The 20,181-nt window shown below is 42.2% G+C and overlaps 1 protein-coding gene across 1 annotated transcript in view; it reads left to right on the top strand.

The window, feature by feature from the left end:
• Positions 1 to 20,181, top strand: part of CREBRF (CREB3 regulatory factor) — a 40,289-nt gene that overhangs the window by 11,870 nt on the left and 8,238 nt on the right. Inside the window, exons 2-5 of the mRNA XM_090020384.1 lie at positions 5,877 to 6,065; positions 7,905 to 8,030; positions 10,883 to 11,954; positions 17,979 to 18,173. Of these exons, the coding sequence (XP_089876510.1) occupies positions 5,952 to 6,065; positions 7,905 to 8,030; positions 10,883 to 11,954; positions 17,979 to 18,173 (1,507 nt within the window). The 5' untranslated portion in view covers positions 5,877 to 5,951. The remainder of the gene's footprint in view (positions 1 to 5,876; positions 6,066 to 7,904; positions 8,031 to 10,882; positions 11,955 to 17,978; positions 18,174 to 20,181) is intronic.

The following is a 20,181-nucleotide window of genomic DNA, read 5'->3' as shown; positions in this document are numbered from 1 at the left end:
GTACCCAATTAATACTGTGAGGAAAAATGTATTTTCATGAATTCCCATGTGAGCTAATAAATATTGTATTGAGATGAACACTGTATGTATACGTATACATGCATGCATACTAGCTGCAGGTATACATGTGCACACACAGTGTATTGGTTTGTCTCGGTACAGTATTTATTAGCTCATATAGGAATTCATGAAAATCCATATTTTCCTACCACTGTTAAAAAGCAGCTCTGGCATATTAATGACATAAGACACATTTACATGATAGAGAATGTATCATTGTCTATATAATATACTTGAACTGTAAGTAAGCACTTAGTTGCTGTGATGATAGGCACCGTGCACATCTTTCAAGTGACACAGTTATGGTTTTTGACTGTTTTCATATTGTGCATCTAAAATATGACACGATAGCAACAGTGCACATAAATGTAGTACAAATAATTTGTGTCAGATGTTGAGGGCTATAGATTTTGAAGCCATTGAACTAAAATTTCTGCAGGGTTTCCAAAGTTCATTTCTTATAAGGGTTTCTTTTTGAGTGAATTTAATAGTGCTGTTGAGTGCTAGATTAATAGCCTGGCAGACTAAAATCTTATTTGGAGAGAAGACACAGTGCAAAGAGTGATAATGTGAGCTCCCTGTGCACTGTTGCACTATATGGCAACCTTGATGCTATAGTATCTGCTTTAAAAGTTCCATCTCCATGATTCACTCGGCACCTCTATTGAAACTGCAAGTAAAGAAGTCAGGGGAGGGGGATGTGCTTAAAAAAAAAAAAGGCACATCTAGAAATTGGTCTTAAATTTAATATTTCATAGACAGTTGTGAGGTGGTCACAACCCACCTGGTCCATTAGTGATTTGGAGGTGAAAGAGAGTATCCTGTTATTAATAGCTAGTATCCATTAATGTTCACTTAAGGGATTAATGGAATTGTCTTAAATGGCAAGTGGCCTTAAATACATTTTTGCCAGTGGAACTGTTTACCCTAGTTTTCTGTGTTCTGATTTGCTTCTTCTAGTTCATTCCAATCCATATTTTGTAGGGATGCGCTGATAAAGACTTTCTTGGCTTATACTGATGGCTACTTTATTAACCAGCCATATTGGCCCTGATCCAATAGCCAATATACAGAAGTGCAGCCAGGCAGCTTGGAGAGCAGCATCCTGCCAGTAGGTCTAGGGGTGGGAAGGGTCATGGGTATGTGGGGCAGATCAAGGCTCTTGGATTAAGGGAAGGGACAGGCTGGGTCAGGTGCTGCCCATCCAGGGCAATGAATGGGACCCTGGGGCTGGGTGTGGGACAGAGCTGCAGGCATCTTGTGCAGGGGGAAGGGAAAGGGGTCCCATTCCCTGCCCCAGGGGAGGCAGGGGTCTGTGGCAGTGTCACTGGGTGGTGGGGGCTATGGGGAATTACTTCAGCTATGGGGACTTACTGGCAGGCCAGTGCTCTCCAAGCTGCCTGGCTGTATTCCTGACCACCTGCATCCATGTGGCTGTGCAAATGCACATGGCATTTATCAGTGGCATTATCAGCTGCAGCAGCCAAAAAACACTGATAGCCAATGTTAATTTTCTTTTTATCGGTGCTGATCTGATATGCAACCGATATATCAGTGTACCTCTAATATTTAAGTACTGTTTGTGCTCTAGCTTGGTTTTAAGCAAAGGCTACAAATGATGGATAGTTTCAGGAACTCTGTAGTCAAAGGGGGCCTTATATGAGATCCTTTGACTTGCTTTTCCTTTGCTGCTAATTCTGATTTTACACCTGTTTCAATAGCCATGGTTTATTGATGCATTAGCTCTTCATTTGCCTGTCCTTGAAAAGGCTGTTCATTCATTGTAAGCCTGAACATCAAGGTAGAGGGGAAGAGATTGGCATGAAGGTTTTTTGAGGATTCACATGATACTAGTTTTGAAAAGGCATTGAAGGACAGTCCTTCTCTGTTTTAAACCTGGAGAGCAATATAGACCAAAATCCTTCTGAAAGTGTTCTAAATTTGTGCCTTTGTTAGTATTTTTACATGCAATTATTTCCTCTATAAATCTGTCAGGAAAATCTGGAGACTCCCCATAGAAGCTTTATGTTGGTGTGTATCTAAATGTTAGGGGTGCACCGATAAAGATTTTTTTTTGGGCCGGTAACAATGGCCATTTTTTTTTTTTTTTTTAAACTAGCCATATCGGCTGATAGCAGTCTGATAGCCGATATGCAGCCCTGTAGTGTGGAGAGTGACGACAGACTTATCAGCCAGTTGTGGGGGGAAGGAAGGAGAATGAGGGGGGTTTATTCATTGAGGGAGCGAGTGGGGCTGGGCAGGTGCTGCTGGGCTGGGGCAGGGCATGGGATAGAGCCATGGCTCATTGGGGGAGCAGTTTCTGCAGCTGCATGCACCCTAGGAGGGCATGGGGGGGGGAAGGGGGCAGCATGTGCCCAAAGATGTGTGCCCAAGGCAAGGTGGGGGGGCTGCTGCTGCAGGCTGGGACCAATGCCAGGTTCTTGCTGGTGGGGGACTGGGTCAGGCTGTGCTCAGGGTGCATGGCACTAGAAGGTGAATTTTGGGGTGGATCTAGCCCCCCAGCCCTCCTCCCAGTGCTGCCATCTGCCATGATTGCAGCCTAGCCCAGCCTCCCTCAAGGAAGAACCCAACGCCAGCCCTACTCCACAGTGGCAGCCTGCCCTTGCCCTGTGGGCAGATCCAGGAGCAGATGCCCCCCATGCCCTCCTGGGGTGCATACAATAGCAGGAGCTGCCTTGCCCTCTACCCCACTTCCTGCGCCCCCCGGACGAGCTGGAGCTCTGTCTCGCGTCCTGCCCCACCCCAGCTGGGCAGCCCCAGCTGTGCTCCCTCCCTCACCATGGGGCCCTTAATCTGCCCCCCTGCAACAGATTTATCAGCCAAACCTGGTTGCACTCCTGGCCACTTCAGTGCTATGCTGTGCTGTGGCTGCGCGCATGCACGCAGCACTTACCAACTACATTATTAGCCACATGAGCCAAAAAAGCCTGATTGCCCATGCTCTCAATTTTCTTCATCTTGGTGCCGATCCAGTATGGAACTGATATGTATTAGTGCACCTCTACTAAATGTGATTAACATGATAAAATAAGCATTCTGATGACAATCCAGACTAAGAAAACCTAAAGCAAACTAGAAGAAAAAGCAATTGGTTTGACATTCTCCCTGGTCAAATATGGGAATAATTAATTTAAGCATGACACTCTTAGCTTCTAACTAAAATATTTCTTTTACCCTTATGCTTGTAAAAGTTTAAGAGGTTTCTTAATATCCTTTGTAAACTTCGTGAACTGAAGACATAAAAGCAGAGAAGCGTATCTTCTGGAAAGTGCCAGATTGCTCTTGAAACCATCACAGTGGCACTTGGGCTAAATTGTGCCCTGTATTTTATACCCTGTTTGTTAAGGGTAATGGGATTGTATGTAGTGTTCAAAATAAAAATCAGAACTTGTATGTGATAGGCCAGAGATTTGCTGCTCAATTCAGATGTTCTTCATTTAGGTGCTGGCATGTTTAGAGGGCAAGATTGATGCTTATGTCAGCATAAAGTTGGTTTTAAAAGATTAAATCCATTTCCCTTTTCACAGGCAGAATGAGGAGTAAGGATCCCAAAAGGGTTTCTGCATTCGTTATTTGATTTAGAGAGCAAGGCTTTGCTTCTGGATTAGACAAGGTTGCAAAATGGATTTGCTTATTAATGTGAAATTTCATGGCATTGAGCAAGCTAGTTCTGTAGATGTCTTTCTGGATAGTCTTTACTGCATTGAGACAGAAGGATTGCTCAGTTAGTGCCTTAAGCTAATCTGCCTGAAAGTTTAAACATCAATTTAACAAAAATAGAAAAGGAATTGTTGGGAAACTTAGGGCAGAAACAGTTTTTCCTCAGAGCAATCATTCTCATTTAACATGTGGGCTCTAAAGGGAATGGCTTTGTTGGTAGCATTTGCATTATTGTACTGAGAATCTATATTGTCTGCTTAAAGTTTAGGTTGTATATAATGGTGGACTTCTATTTTGTGTTTTGCTGTTTTCTGTGTACAGATTTGCTATTTGAAAACCACTTTATCTTGTAAGGACACAAACTTTATTTTGTATTCTTTCGCTGTAGCGATTGATATGGACATCTTGCAACTTTAAGTCAATATACAAGAGTGCCCAAAGGAAAGATTCACTTAATCTACCTGTGATATGACTAAAGAGGGATATTTTTTTTTCAAGTACATCTCCAGTGTAAGAAGACATTTTTGGTGCTACTTATGCAGTTCAAAGCGAGAGAACAAGTTAAAAAATGTGAGGATGTGGTATAATTTTTTTTGGTGGCAATTCTTTACAAAGTGAAAAATTCCATTAAAAAATATTGAAGTTTGTTTAACCGCTGACACTAGAAGAACTATGGATCCAAAGCCTTAGCTATCATTCTTCCAGTGAGGCTGTTTTTTTGTTTTTCCTCACTTAGCTAGGCCAGGGTTTTTCAACATTTTTTTTTAAATAAGTGCACCCCTGGCAGCTGGATGCAGAGCAGGGAGTGGGGAGGTGGTGTGTGGTGGAGCAGTGGCAATGCAGGGTGGTGGGTGACAGCAGCGGCTGCTGCATGTGAGCTCCCCCCTCAACCCTGCCCTGCATCTGGCCAGCCAGGCAACGCTTGTGCAGCCCACAGAGGCATGCCGCTGCCCTCCTTCCCCTAGCCCTGCTCCTGGGAGGTGGCAGTGTGGGGTGGTGGGTGGCAGCGCTTCATCCCTGCCCACCCGTGCGTACCACCTTGGGTCTTCCCAGTTACCCCACTGTACCCACTGACACCCCCTGAGCTAGGCAGTGCACTTCAAAGGAGCTGGGAAAAGGAAGGTAATAGTATTTGGCCAAATACTTATCTGTGATACAAGTGCCTTGAAGTCAGGGCTTTTGGGGTGAATATAATGAGAACTCCTATTTGATTACTGTTGCAGTTATTGATATTTGCATGATGGACTTCACTCTTTCTCTGTTCAGCTTTCCTGTCTGTCTGCTGTCATGCGTAACAGCAGAAGGTAAAGAAGAGATGGGAGAGGACCATTTAGACATGTGTTTGAACTAACAAAGTGTGATTCTATGGAAGATACCATGTTGGGGATATTGCTACTGAATAAGTTGAATCAAATTTAACTTGGTCTGTTCTGCTTGTGTCTAACATAAATTTGGTGGATACAGACCTACTTAGGCAGGTTTGAATTGGATCCCAATTTTACATTTTTCTAGCAGAAAGATTCCCTTTCTTTTAATGGCTGGTGTTCTTGCTATGCTTCTCTACCGCTATATGTTGCTGGATATAGTTTAATATGGAGGAAAATGGACAAAAAAAAATAAAGAAAGGATGGGGAAAACACTAAATAAAACAAGTAGACTTTCAATACCTACTTCAGAATAGTTGGTGACTGCCTGCTTAGTGACTAACTGCATCTAATTCTTTGAGAATGTATTGACTCTTTGATACCAAGTTTATGAAGACTGTTGCTCTGTGCATGGGCCTAGTGGTAAGGGAAATGCTTCATAGTCAAGTAAAAAGGCAGTCCCTGCCCTGAAGAGCTTGTCATCCATGCAGACAGCATGCAGTGAGGCTAGAGACTCAACAAAAAGTGGCTTAAACCAGCAGTTAAGTTTGTGCAAGACTTCAGTTCCATGAGTTCTGTAGCTTTTTAATTTAACCTAGGATTGGGGAGAATTGATGTCTGTAGGATTGCCACAAGGATCGAGGATTAATCAATACTGGGAAAGATCCTTTTGGTTTTGCTTTGGTATTAATCAAAATGGGGTACTAACTTTTTCTTGAAGAAACACTTTGATACTCTAACTTTTTTTTGGTTGATTTCATATTTACACAGAAATTTACAAAGAGAAGAGTTCCACGTGGGTGAACTGAAGATATATTAGGTTTAAACTTGAGTCCCTTTCATTGCATGAGTTGCATGTTACCCACTGACACTGAAGTAAAGCTGGAAAAAAACCTACAAGTTAAGAAAACAAGAAGTTTGGAATTGGACTTGGGGGATCTGGGCTTGGAAATGCCTCAGGTAAGCCTGGTTTGTGTTACAATGGTATTTACTTTAATAAGCTCGCTCTCTAACATAGTTACAGGGCAAAGTTTGAAGTCAACAGAGAAGAAATATTCCAAAGAAGAGGAAAAAATAGTACTAAGTAACATGTCCTTCTGGTCTACTCTGAGCATGAAGTCCAGAAGTCAGCGTTCAACCTCTCCCCCTGCTGGGATATCACCTTGTAAAATCATAATCACCAGTAGGAGAACAGAATTTAAAGCTCAAGCCTTCTCCCCAGGCTTGATGACTCCTAGAGTTCTTTATAGAAGGGTGCTCAACCTACCTTCCTCTTTTTAGCCTCTTTCTTTTCCTTGCTTCCATCATATCTGCATGGGCTGATAAGTTGGTGAAACATGCTAATACTTTCCCATCAGCATCATCACATGTTAAAACAGTTAACTCTTCCAACAAACATCACCTTTCCCTTAGTATCTGTGATTCAGAAATGCTTTTCCCTTTGCAAGTAGATTGATTCTGCCTTGACTCCTGATTTGTTCTGCCAGTCTAGAGAACAGTATATCCTTTTGTGATCTTAGAAAGGGTGGAGAAATCGGGCTTATAACAGCAACTTGTTTGCAGTGTAAACTGCCATGACTGCCATTTTTCCAGTTCACCTTTCTAACTGGCTGTAGGTTTTGAGACTAACCCATCTAGTGGCTATGCATTCATACACATCAATAGGAAATAATTAGTCTAGTTCTCTGACAATTCTGTAGCCTACTGTGGATTCTCAAGGGACAGTGGGCTGCTATAATATACATTTATCCTTACTGCGGACTTGAGTCTAAAAGTGCCATAGCATTTTTGGGATGCTGCTGATGTTTAAGATGAGAACTGTGCTGCTGCTAGTTGTGTAGTCTGTCACACAGCAGGATTCAGCAGAGTTGTCTTCCTGATGAGACTAGTGGAGGACAGCCTCTTATTACTGCAGTGATTCACACACCAGTAGACTGACTGAGCCTTTGAGTAACACAGTGCATCCTCTCCTCTTACCGCTCATTAGTTTCAGGAGGTCATGGGATCTCATGAAGACCAAGATTTTAAAAATAAGGTGAAAGCAGCAAATGGTCTTGTTACGCCACTAAAGTTTTTGTGTGGCTAGCAATCCTAATCTAATTGCAGAATCATTCTACACAAAGCCCTGCTGCCTTCTTAGCAGATGGAACAAATCCATTACAAATAAATTGAGGGTTTTTTGTATGTTCTCTACCCAGAACTAAAAAAAAAATAGCAGGCTCTTCTGGCTAAGACTGAAAGGAAAAGCTGCCAGAACTAGAAAAGCAGGGAGTATTGCAAATTGGAAGTAAAGCCTGCTGGGGATGCAAGGTTGTGATAGTGGCTGCTCTTAGGAGTACTGACTATGCCCAGGTATATTGGTCTGCCACATTTAAAAATGCTCAAGTATCACTAAGGTTGCTAAACAAATAAGGATTTTGACCAGCTGAAAAAGAATGAATGAGCAACTGTCTAGCAGCTACAGTGGATACAAATGTCAGTGTCTCTTGTAGGTGAAAGCACTGAATGTCACTAATTGGCTGAGAAAATATGATTTAACAGTTTAAGATATTATGTGTGTTTGTTTATCGAAAACATTTTTTCCAAATGCAAGTACAGAGCAAGTTTAAAGGCTGTTCAAGTGAAATAAGTCTTGGGAAAGTTTTACTTGTAATGTAGCAATCTTTAAAATGGTCTCTTTATGGAAACATGAAATCTCTGTTAAGTTCTGCTGAGGTAATGAGAGAGATCTTTGGAGAGGGGATATTTAACTGTTTTAGAGCTTCTTTAAAAAAAAAAATTCCAATGATTTTGTTGTAGCCCAGTGTGAGTGGAATGGACCCTCCTTTTGGGGATGCCTTTCGGAGCCATACGTTTTCAGAACAGACGCTGATGAGCACAGATCTTCTGGCAAACAGTTCAGATCCAGATTTCATGTATGAACTGGTAAGTAATCTTGTTTGTTTGTTTGTTTATCTGACTTTTACCTTGGGCTGCGCTCTAAATTCCTAGAAAAATGAGGGGGCGATTGATTATTCATTACTGCCCATTCCTTACCTCAGCCACCAGACTAGCAACAGTAATATCTATTCAAAAGAAGGTTTGTAAATCTAGAGGTCTTCAGGGGCCTTAGACTGTAAGATATACAAAAGCTTTGAATTGAGTAAATGATAGGCCTATATGAATAGGGAACTATTCGATTCGGATTTGGCTGATTTGGATGCCAGTGATTCGATTCAGAGATTTGAATAGTTTTTGTTTTGTTTTTCCGATTTTCTTTCCCAATTTGGCCAAATTTGATTTGGAGCCGCTTCAGAGATTCAGCCATAGAGTATAATGGGGAATCAATTAAATATCTATAACTTGGTGGTTTTGGGGCTGATTTAGATGAAACTTGCAGGGATGGTAGCCTCTGCTGAGGGCATGAAGCCTGCCAGGTTTCAGGGTGATTAGTGCAGGGTTTTCTGGGAAACTGCACCTCAGACTGCTTAACAGACTGGCTGATGGCAACATCCTGAGGGATAGCCAGCACAGGTTTGTTGCAGGTAGGTCTTCCTTGACCAATCTCATTTCCTTTTTATAACTAGGTGGCCTATCACCTGGACAAGGGAGAAGAGATTGATGTTATATATCTTGACTTTAAAAAAGCCTTTGATCTGATATCCCATGATCACCCTATTGGCAAAACTGGCTAACTGGGGCCTTGGCCTCACCATGATCCGCTGGCTGGGGAATTGGCTCCACAGTAGGACCCAAAGGGTGGTGGTTGATGGAAGTCAATTGTCATGGTGCCCTGTGAACAGTGTGGGTCCCTCAGGGATCTGTCCTAGGGCCTATACTATCTAACATCTTCATTAATGATGTAGACATTGGTGTTGAAAGCAGACTGGCCAAGTTCCCCAATGACCTCAAACTCTGGGGTAAAGCATCCACACCTGAGGACAGAAGGGTGATCCAAGCAGACCTTGACAGGCTCAGGAATTGGGCGGATGAGAACCTGATGGTGTTTAACACCAAATGCAAGGTCCTCCACTTTGGGAGGAAAAACCTGCAGCATGCTTATAGGCTCAGCAGTGCTACACTGGCTAGCACTACGAATGAAAGGGACTTGGGGGTCATGATTCTTCACAAGATGAACATGAGCCTTCAGTGTGATGCTGCAGCTAATAAAGGGAGCAAAACGCTGGCCTGCAAGAAATCCCAGGATGTCATTCTCTCGTTGTACTCAGCTTTGGTGAGGCTGCAGATGGAGTACTGCGTCCAGTTTTGGGTTCCACAGTTCAAAAAGGATGTGGAGAAGCTTGAGAGAGTGCAGAGGAGAGCCATGCACATGATCAGAGGTCAGGAAAACAGACCTTACGATGAGAGGCTGAGAGCCATGGGGCTCTTCAGCCTGAAAAATCTCAGGCTCAGGGGTGACCTGATAGCCACCTATAAGTTTATCGGGGTACTTACCAGGACCTGGGGGAACCAGAGCGTCCCAAGGGATGACAAGGTTGACCAGTCACAAACCAGACTGCGACCAATTCAGGCTGGACATAAAGAAGAACTTGTTTACCGTCTGAGTCCCCAAGGTTTGGAGTAGACCGGTGCTGGAGGTAGTTCAAGTGCCCACTTTGAATGCCTTCCAGAGACATTTGGATGCTTATCTTGGTGGGGTCCTATGATCCCTGCTGACTTCCTGCCCCTGGGGCAGGGGGCTGGACTCGATCTTCTGAGGTCCCTTCCAGCCCTAGTGTCTATGAATCTATGACAAGCAAAACTCTTGATGTAGCTAACATGGTGTATGGAAGGCACAGGGGGGTGAAAACTGCAGGCCTGCTAGGCCCTGCTGCAGCCATGAAGCCTGCCAGCTGTCAAGGCCTGGCGTTCTGGGGCCCTGCACCTCTGGTAGAGACTGGCAGAGAGAAGTCAGTCACTGGCCAGCTAGAGATGTCAGTCCTTTTCGCTTCTTCTCCCCACCCTGTTCCCCCTCCCTCTTTCTAAGTTTTTCTGTTTCCCCATAAAGACTGCCCTCTGAATCTTTTCTGGATCGATTTGGAAACTTAAGCTTCTAGCGTTTCGATTCAGAGATTTGGCCTCCAAATTGGGCTGAATCTTCTCCGAATTGAATCACGAACTGAAGCTTCACACAGCCCTAATAAATAGTTGCACTGCTGCTGGGGAATGGTGTTTGAAAGCTGAAAACTCAAAGAGTGTAGCTGCTCTTGTAACAGGTGTTACATCATCTAAAAAAAGCAGAACAGAACTGAAACATTGACTCCTTAATATTTTTCAACATAAGCATTTCCCATTGCCCAGGTAATAGTGATCACCTTCATACATTATTTCACAGATTTGGATAGAATAAAGTTTTCCAGGATCTAAATGGCCTAGGATTGATAAAGGCAGATGTATAGAGTCTTTTATCTCTTCATTATGTGTACAAATCTGACGTAGGCCAGTTGAGAGGAAAGTAGTTTTCATCTGATGGCTCTTTCATACACTAAATGAATTGTTGGTTTGAGTCCAGTTCTTAGTGGTCAGGCATGCACACCATACAAAAAAATCTTGCCACAGTTGGCTGGTATCTTTGGCAGTTTCAGTAGAGAAGCCTAAAGCTGTTGAAGCATGGAAACTAGGTTTCAGCCTTGCCCCAAGAAAATGCTTTAGCTAAAAGCTGAGGTACATGGAGTCACATTGTATCATTATAAGAGAAAAAAGTCTCACATACTGTCTGTCATTTCCCAGTATTGCTGGCTTAAATGGAAGCCCATTTCCCTAAAATATATCTTGTTAACTTGTCTTATTGTGCACAGGACAGAGAAATGGACTGTCAGCAGAGCTCCAGAGACAACTTCCTTTCTATGGAGGACTGCAAAGACATTGAGAACCTGGAGTCTTTTACAGACATTCTGGGTAATGAAGCATTTGCCTCAAACTGGGAGCAGTGGGACACATACTGTGAAGATCTAACCAAGTATACCAAACTAACCAGCTGTGACATTTGGGGAACAAAAGAAGTGGATTATCTTGGCCTTGATGATTTTTCAAGCCCATACCAAGATGAAGAGGTGATAAGTAAAACTCCAACTTTGGCCCAGCTTAACAGTGAAGACTCTCAACCTGTCTCAGATTCACTTTATTATTCGGATTCACTTTTTAGTGTAAAACAGAACACACTAACTTCTCTGCTACCTGGCAAAAAGATCACAAGCAGAGCAGCAGCCCCAGTTTGTTCCTCCAAAAATGTTCAGGCTGAGGCGCCTTTGTCAGACTGTGTTCAAAAAGCGAGCAAGCCCACGTCAAGCACACAAATCATGGTGAAGACCAACACGTACACTAATGAGAAGGTGAACATTCACGTTGAATGTAAAGACTATGTTAAAAAAGCAAAAGTAAAGATCAATCCATTGCCACAGAGCAGACCGGTGTTGAGCCAGGCCCATGCAGATGCAGCAAAAGAAAACACCTGCTACTGTGGAGCTGTGGCAAAGAGACAAGAAAGGAAAGTGGTAGACTCCCTTCAGACTCCTAGCACTCCTCCTCCTGTTCTGCCTTTTAAAGAGACTCAGGAACTGCTCCTCAACGCACCCCAGGAAACTCCTGGGCTAATTGTGGGGGAGAGCAGCCTTTCTGCCAGTACGTGCGCGCCAGATTCTTCACAGAAGAAAGAAGAGCACAATTATTCTCTTTTTGTCACAGATGGCTTGGGTGAACAGTCAATCAAAGGAGACCCTGAAGAGGAGGACGAGGATGAGGAGGATGTTGAAGATGAAGACCATGATGAAGGATTTGGCAGTGAGCACGAGTTGTCTGAAAACGATGATGAGGAGGAAGATTATGAAGATGACAAAGATGACGACATTAGTGATACTTTCTCTGAACCAGGTACTTTAAATTCTTGGCTAGCTGGAGCTGGGCAGCTTTGCATCTCCCCAGGAAATCTTGTGGAAAATATACTTTTGGGGTATGGTAACACTTTGCCCTTACATGGTACCTCTTATCCCTGGGTTCCAAAACTCTTTTCAGACGTTCACTTATGAAGCTTGACTATACCCCTACAAGACAGGTATTCCTTCCTTTTCACAGAGATGTTAAACTATTGACCTAAGATCATGCAATAACATTAGTAATAGAAGCACAGAGAGAATTCAGGATTCTTGACTCTCATCCTGTTCTAATTGCAGGACCCTACTTGTATTTTTTTTTTCCATCCCTGTTTTTTTCAACATATTGATGGGGTATGCGAGTCCTAACAGGACACATTAAATCAGTTATTACCTTTTTCCTAGATCCTACTGAGCCACTGTACATGATCGTCCCTAACCCCTCAACTTCCCCTAATTGGCCCATTTATTGGCAATCACAAAAATGAATGAGATTGGAGCTCAGTCTCCACAGTCTCCTGTGCAAATAGAAAATGTAATTATAAAATTAACAGAACAGTCTTCTTCTGGAAAGTGATATGGAGTAACCATTACTGTATTAAAAACCGTGCAGAATAATTAAACTAATTCTTAGCTATAATCACATTTTATACAGTCCTTCCAGTGTAGAATAAGCATCTGTGTTCTGAGGGAGGGGCATCACTTTTAAATCAGCAGTTCAAGTTAAGGATGCTGATGTCTGATGATGAAAATTTTAGGGTATAGCTGCCTCATTAGCAAGGACTTTATACAAAATATACTTATGTTACTTTGTATTCATTTTAAAGGCTTGTAATGTACATATGCAAGTATCTTAAAACATTACCTTCTTGACAGCGTTCCATACAGAAGTGAACTTATTCTTCTTTTTCTGAAGTTTTGAGTGGCTTCTGCTATTATAATACTTTTGGGTGGTGGCGCTTGATTTGGCTAGGTGCATTAGAGGATTGAGGCATATTGCATATTATACATGGGGAAAACCAGTAATCTTGAAAAGGTGGTTAATTTTATTGCTGGGATTTTACTCTGGTAATACATTAATAATTTACTTTCTTTGAAAGTTTGTTTTATGCTGGCAAGGAGCCCCTTCTGCCTTCTATTAACTGCGAGTATTCCTGCATGTAGCAGCACAGTAACTGGGGAAACAAAATTGCTGCTTGACCTATATAATAAACTCACTAAAATTTCAAGTAAATGAAGGCCCTTTGCCTGGGCTGTTGAATTGAAGATTAAACCACTGAGTGTGCTACACCAGGGTTTTGTTTGTACCTTTTTCCTCCTTTATTGGTGAAAATACTTCAGAAAAGGGCCTGGGAATGAGCAGAAGTATTTACAAATTCTGTTGTACTAACATCAAAGGCAGAGAGCTGGATTTAGAGCTAAGGTGCAAGGACAAAGAACACTAACTCTCATTGACTTCCTATTGTGTGCATTTTCCATATAGCTGATTTCATCTTATTTTCCCTACTTCCTCCTGCACTTTTTTGCAAGTGTGTGGAGTATGGGATCATCTGAAGAGATGATAAAATAATAGCTTTCTGCCTCCTTTAGTTTTCCATTGTTTAAATGGCATCCTGAAACTCTCTCCCCATATTGAGTATCAGGACTTTGAGGTTTCACCCTCATCACTAGGTCATTGCAACAGAATGCCTTTAGTGAACTCCATTAGTGGCAGAGAGAAGGATAATCTGATAATTTAAGTACATCAAGTTCTGGTTTGGGAATTGATGGCTATAGCTAGCTACAGTTACATTATCCTTTCCAGAGCAGCATAGGGTTGCCTTATTTCTGTGTACTGAGGAGTTTGGACACTTTGGGATGGTATGCAGTGTTTGCTGGAGTTTGCAGTGGGGGGAAAAAAAGCATGTGATGTATGGGACTCAGGCTGGCTGTACAGCAGAGGCAACCTAGGGTAGGAATCATCATAAACAGAAATCCTCCCTATTCTCTTCCAGTATTCGCATATTAGGCCTAAGATACTAGTCCCTAAACAAATGCGTACCATTTTTGGCACTCTTACTATAATACTGAGAACTGGCGCATCACAGCTGCCTGTTTTCTCTTTACTTATATTAGGATGAAATGCACTGTTGCATAACCAGAACTCCCTGCCACACTAGAATGTTTGATTTGAATGGAAAGTAGCAAGCTCTGGCAGCTCATCTGAGGCTTTAGTCCCAACAAGGGTAGGGATCTGCTGACTTGAAAATGTGTGTCAAGTTCCTAAATATCTTTGTTGGAAGACCAGGCATAGATGGCTGTCTGCAGACTTATGTATTCCTTGTCCAAATCTATGAATCACAAGTTACGTTTTTTGTTCCCTTGTAATTACCCAGTATAAACCCTTGGAGTGTATTGGATCCTTAAAAAGGTGTTTAGGAGAGGGTATTCTTAATTTTTTTCCTCTAACCCAGGGGTGTTAAATTCATTTGATCCTGTGTGCCAGATGAGGGGTGTGGGGCTGGTCTGCAAGCTGGATTGGGCCCATAGGCTGGCCCCAAGTACAGAAGCCAGCTTGCAGGGTCATTCTGGTGCAAGTGCCACAGACAGCACGTGCCTTGGACCAGCCCTGCATGCAGTGCATGGTGCAATGGGCCATTCTGGGGTGCATGCTACATACAGTGCGTGGAGCCAGTCTGGAACACGCATCTGCTCCATGTATGCTGTGTCCATGCCAGACCAGTCCTGGACACTGGCTTTGACATGAGGCCAGTCTAAGGGCCTGACTTTGGATCAACCCCAGATCCAGTGAGCAGGGTTGGTCCAGTATGAGCACCATGGACAGCATGTGCTGCGTGCAGCATGTGCAGGTTCAGCCCCTGAACCCTTCTCTTTGTGCAGCCTGTGCCAGATGGGTTCCACGCACCATATACAGTGTGTGGGGGGCTGAGGCCAGTACAGGCTGCAGGAACTGGCACATGCTGCATGCGGTGCACTGGTCTGAAACCCACAGGCAGCGCTGTGGGCCAGATCTTTGATGTGTTGACCCTAATCAATATGAATTTTCTTGGGGGTTTGTGTAAGAACAGTCATTTTGGCAGGATGAGCTTTACAGATGTACTTGGGCTTGGATTTTTGTGAGTTTTGCTTTAGGTTTTGTGATTTTTATTTTATTTTATTTTTTTTTTCTGCAGAGACTCAAGAGATCCATGTTCCATTGCTGAGCCACCAGCTCAGTATAGTCTTGGGGATTAGCCTTAATTTCTGTATCTCTGTTCCTTATTGGTAAATAGTGAAAAAGTTAATGATATTTAAGAGGCAGGGATTTTCACTGGGCCAACTGCATGGTTGCGATAGACATAGGCAAGGTTTCAAATGCTGAGCATCCTTCATTAGGTCTGGGGGAAAAAGCAGGCACAAAGATTAGCAGGAGTCGGACTGCATGGCATGCTATGCCAGTGCTTAGTCCTTGGTACATTTATAATTTTTGTTCCCAGAGTTACCTTTCGCAGGTATGTTGTCCTTGAGCTTACGGACAGTGAGTTTAGAAAGTGAGTGGTAGTTCTGTGAAAAGTGTCATGTCTCTTTTCATTTTTTTTTTCTTTTTTTTACCTGTGATCATTCACTCTGCATAGTTTTAGTTTGGTTTCATCCACATGGTTTGCATTAGATAATTTAGTGCACTAGAAGTGATCTCCGCGTGCATATCCCCAAATGTCTTATAATCCAGGGGTTCCGATGGGCTTGTTGTGGGCAGGTTGTGGTTTTTTGTAGTAGTAGAAATGCTTGACAGGTTTTGCATCTGCTGTTAAGGCAAGGCTGCATCCCTCTTGATGTCTGCTTCTGATGACAAGGTTAGGGGGTTGTTTTGAAAGTCGGGACCTTGGGGGAGGTAAGGCCTGATTGTTTAATGATACTTTATCTATCTATCTACTCATCCTAAACTTGTAATTAAAGAATTCAGCAAAGCTAAAAATAACATAGATTTCATAGATTTCTAGACTTGGAAAGGACCTGGTAGATCATTGAGTTTGACCCCCTGCTCCAGGCAGGAAAGAGCACTGGGGTTAGGTAACCCTAGCTGGATGCCCATCTAATCTCCTCTTGAACATCTTCAGGGAAGGGGAAAGCACCAGCACCCTTGGAAGCCCATTCAGTGTTTTGGCAACCCTTACTGTAAAGAATTTCTTCCTAGTGTCCAATCAAAACTGAAGGAGAACAGGTTTATGGCCATTATTTCTAGTAACCCCGAGGGGCGCCTTGGTAAACAATATCCCATATTCCCTGCTGACCCCCCATGATGAAGCAGCCACAAGGTCACCTCTCAGCCTTCTCTTGCAGAGGCTGAAGAGATTCAGATCCCTCAATCTGTCTTCATTGGGTCTTACCTGCAGGCCCTCAACCATATGAGTAGCCCTCTTCTGAACCCTCTCAAGGTTATCCACATACCTCTTGAAGTGTGGTGCCCAAAACTGGATGCAGTACTCCCATCTGCGACCTCACCAGTGCCATATAGAGGGGAATTATCAGTTCCCTAGACCTGCTCATGATACTCCTGTATCCTATTCTGTCCCAATTAGATAAATTTACTTTACACAGTTATGTAGACTGGAAAAGCTGAGACAAACAGTGCCTCAGATTGGCTTTTTAATTAAAATTACTGTTAGTGTTATATATTAGAGGTAAAGTAAATTTAGCAAAAAGTGTTTTGCATTTTAAACTGGTCTGTTAATCTGAAATTAGTCAAACGAATGGTGTATTTCTGGTCTTTCCAGATTTTAGAACTAATATCTTGGCTTTGTACCTGATTTTTATTCATAGTAGGAAAGAGGGAAATGCTTTCTTTTTCTTTTTTTCTTTAAGTACTGTGCAGTTTCTCAAGTTCAAATGGTTTAACCATTGAGCTGAATAAGCTGAATAAACTGAAATGAAGAAAATTTATTTTCTCCTTCTGTAGAAGCTGCTGCTGCTCTAAGAAGTTGATTACATACTTAAACTCTAGTTCCAAGTGTTTAGTCAGTGACTTCTGACACTCCTTAGTGATTTGACTTTCTTAAAAATTTGGCAGCAAATCTGTAGTACTTGGATATTGTTTACATTCATTTTTAATTATTTTAATACATTACATGCATTTTAGACCTTCGTTTATTTGGATTTTAAGCATTTTTTTTTAATTTGTTGAGGAAAAAAGTTGGAAAACAGTACTCTGTTTTGCAACATGATGGGATGATGGTATCATTTCAGTGCAAACACTTCTTAATGTCTTTAATTTTATCATACACAAATTGCATTCTAATATAACTATTGTCTTGTCTCTGTACTTTGGATTATTTAACTCCCCGGTTTTTTTGCTCTAAAAGGCACAGGCGTGGGATTGAGCACTTTGAGCCAAGCTCCTTTCCATTCAGACAAAGAGGTGGGCTGATGGCAGCTAGTCTTGAACAAAGAGCCTCCTATCCTGGCTAGAACTGTCTTCCATTGCTCTGACAGAGTTGGTTAATTTGACCTTCAGGGCATGCTGCCAGGATGATTTATTTTTCCCAGGCTTTTAAAGAGTATGTACATAATGCAAAATTATTGCTCTGGATTGATTTGATAGTGAGGATCTTGTTAGTTCTTAGTATGCTTTTTGTTTTAAACTTTTACTGTGGGATAGGATGTTAATCTAAGAAATAAGGGAGACCTGGAGAGTGTTCTGAAAATTGATGGGAAAAGAATGAGGCAAGCAAAAGGTGGTTCTCTAAGGGTTGAAGAGATGATGGGTGGGGAAGGAAAGTAGGGCTAGAAGAAAAGAGGCCTCTTGATGTAGTAGATCTTCTCCCCAGTTCCAACTATTACTGGTGTAATGTTGGCTTGACACTGGAGTTAGGACAGATCCCAACTGTAGAAAGCCAAAGACGTGGCCCCAGTAGTACGGAACCAATTAGTTGTGTAGCTTGAAGTTTTATCACACTTTCGTTTCTAGAATGTTTGCTCCGGCACCTATAAATTGTTTCCATCCTTGCTGAGCTTCTAAAGAAATGATCAGTGCAACTTTAATCTCTAGGATATGAAAATGATTCTGTGGAAGACTTGAAAGAAATGACTGCAGTATCTTGCCGGAAAAGAGGCAAAAGAAGATATTTTTGGGAATATAGTGAACAACTGACTACATCTCAACAAGAAAGAATGCTGAGGCCATCTGAGTGGAATCGAGATACATTACCAAGTAATATGTATCAGAAAAATGGACTCCATCATGGTAAGAGTACCTTCCCAGTAGCCAGTCTTTTCATGCTGACACCTCCGAGTCCCCTAACTCCCTTATGTGAAATGAGTGAGAGATCTTGTTTTGGTGCCTGAGGAGAAATCCATTAAAACAGTATACCTCCTGTTACTTGGCTAATTGCTTTCTGTAATGTGGCCAAGAAAGGGTTCGTGAATATACAGTAGTAACTTTAGTATGGTTTCCCTTAAGAGAAAAGTGGATTCATTGAAAATTGTAACTCCTAAATTCTCTCTGCAGAGACGGTGAATAGTCTCAGTGCAATACTGTTAATGTCACAACTTAGTCATGAATCTGATTTTTGCCTCTGGATGCTAAGAAGCAGATCTAGTGCTGTTTGAAGTATTAGAGTAAACTGCGTGCAGGACTAACATGCGGATGACCCTTTACTTGAGATGCCAAAACAGGACAGACAGCAAAGTGGGGTTTTTTGTTTTGTTGTTGTTTTTGTTTTGCTTCTTGGGGTGGGCTGGGGTGGGGCTGTGGACATGCCAACTTTGTAGCGCTTCCAAAATAACTGATGCTGGCGAGGACAGATGACTTTGGGAATGGAGTTCTGGGTGTGGGTATTCTTTGTTTTGCGCTACCTTCTGCTAGCAGTTTTTTAAGGGAGCAACTTGCCTAATTCTAACATTCCCTTGAGAACTTTTGTCCTTTTAGGCTAGCTCTTTTGGTGTCCGCGTCTGGGTTTTAGATGAAACATTGGATCTGTTACTTACTATTCTTCCCTAAATAAAATGCAAATTTTTTTTGCCTATTTAAATGTGAGAGAACTTGTAAAGCATCATTGTCTAAAGTAAATACGTGCTCATTTAATGCAGTTGTTTATTTTTGTACCAAAGACAAATGCAACTGGTATGGCAAACTGCCATAAATCTGTATCACTAGCAAATGTAATTAGTACCTGTGTCCTGGTTTGGAATTCATGCTTTCTACTTATCATACAAGTTTCAAATATATTCAGAGGGGTGACACAGGGCATGCCTGCATTGTTATGTCTTTGTAGGAGCATAGCCACAATGCTTCCTGCGTCCATTTGCTTCTGTTCAACGTGCACTAAATCTTAGAAACAAGGCAGTGTAGCCACCTACTGCCTAAATCTTAACACTCACCCGTGGAGGCCGTGCTAACTGCTGAGTGTGTACCAGGTCAGCTTTCAGCCTGAGATGTGCGCTTACCTGGCTCCATTGCCTCCTATCCAGGATCTGGTGTGAGTGGAATGGAAGCAAGTGGTAGGGATGTGCTGCACGACAGTGGCCGCATGGAGGCAGCATAGTTCAAGGACTTTGTATATCAAGCTGCCCTTTTAGCTTGTAAGGTAGTGAGCTCTGTTGGCATCATCCAGAAGCTGCAGAACCTGTGAGGTTTGTTTGTTTGTTTGTTTGTTTGTTTGTTTAAAGTTTGTTTGTTTGTTTGTTTGTTTGTTTGTTTGTTTGTTTGTTTGTTTGTTTGTTTGTTTGTTTGTTTGTTTGTTTGTTTGTTTGTTGTCCACCTGATACTTCAAACAGGTGATCATAAATATTAATTCCCCCCAAAGAATATACCTATAGAGGGTTTTGTCACTTTAGTAATAAATGGGTTACTTGCCTGAAAGTAACATTTGTTTTCCATATAACTTCAGAATGAAAGTGCAGTAATAATAGATAGTCTTAAGGAATGAAGATCCTGCCTTATATGTACATGCTTCTGGTAAAGCTCAACTGGGCAAGAAAAGTTGTGTTATAAATGGAATAGCATAGATGCAGAAATATCCTTAAAAATGTCCAGAAGGAGTTGGCTGACCTCTGAACTGGCCATGTGTTTAGCTTAAGGTCACTTTTATTTAAAATTATGGTTGTTCTAGCCCTTTACCTCCTCTTTTGTCTGCGTGGAGCGGGAAACAGATGGAGTCAATGGATTGTTCTACTTCTTGGCATAAATTGATCATGGCAGTGAGACGGAGGGATTGGACTATTGGGAAGGTGCTTTGGAACTGAACGGTTAG

The sequence above is a fragment of the Crocodylus siamensis genome, chromosome 10 (assembly GCF_052110815.1).
Source record: "Crocodylus siamensis isolate JL-2025a chromosome 10, ASM5211081v1, whole genome shotgun sequence".
Lineage (NCBI taxonomy): Eukaryota > Metazoa > Chordata > Crocodylia > Crocodylidae > Crocodylus > Crocodylus siamensis.
Note: the sequence above shows the minus strand (reverse complement) of the source record. Positions and strands in the feature narration are given on the sequence as shown.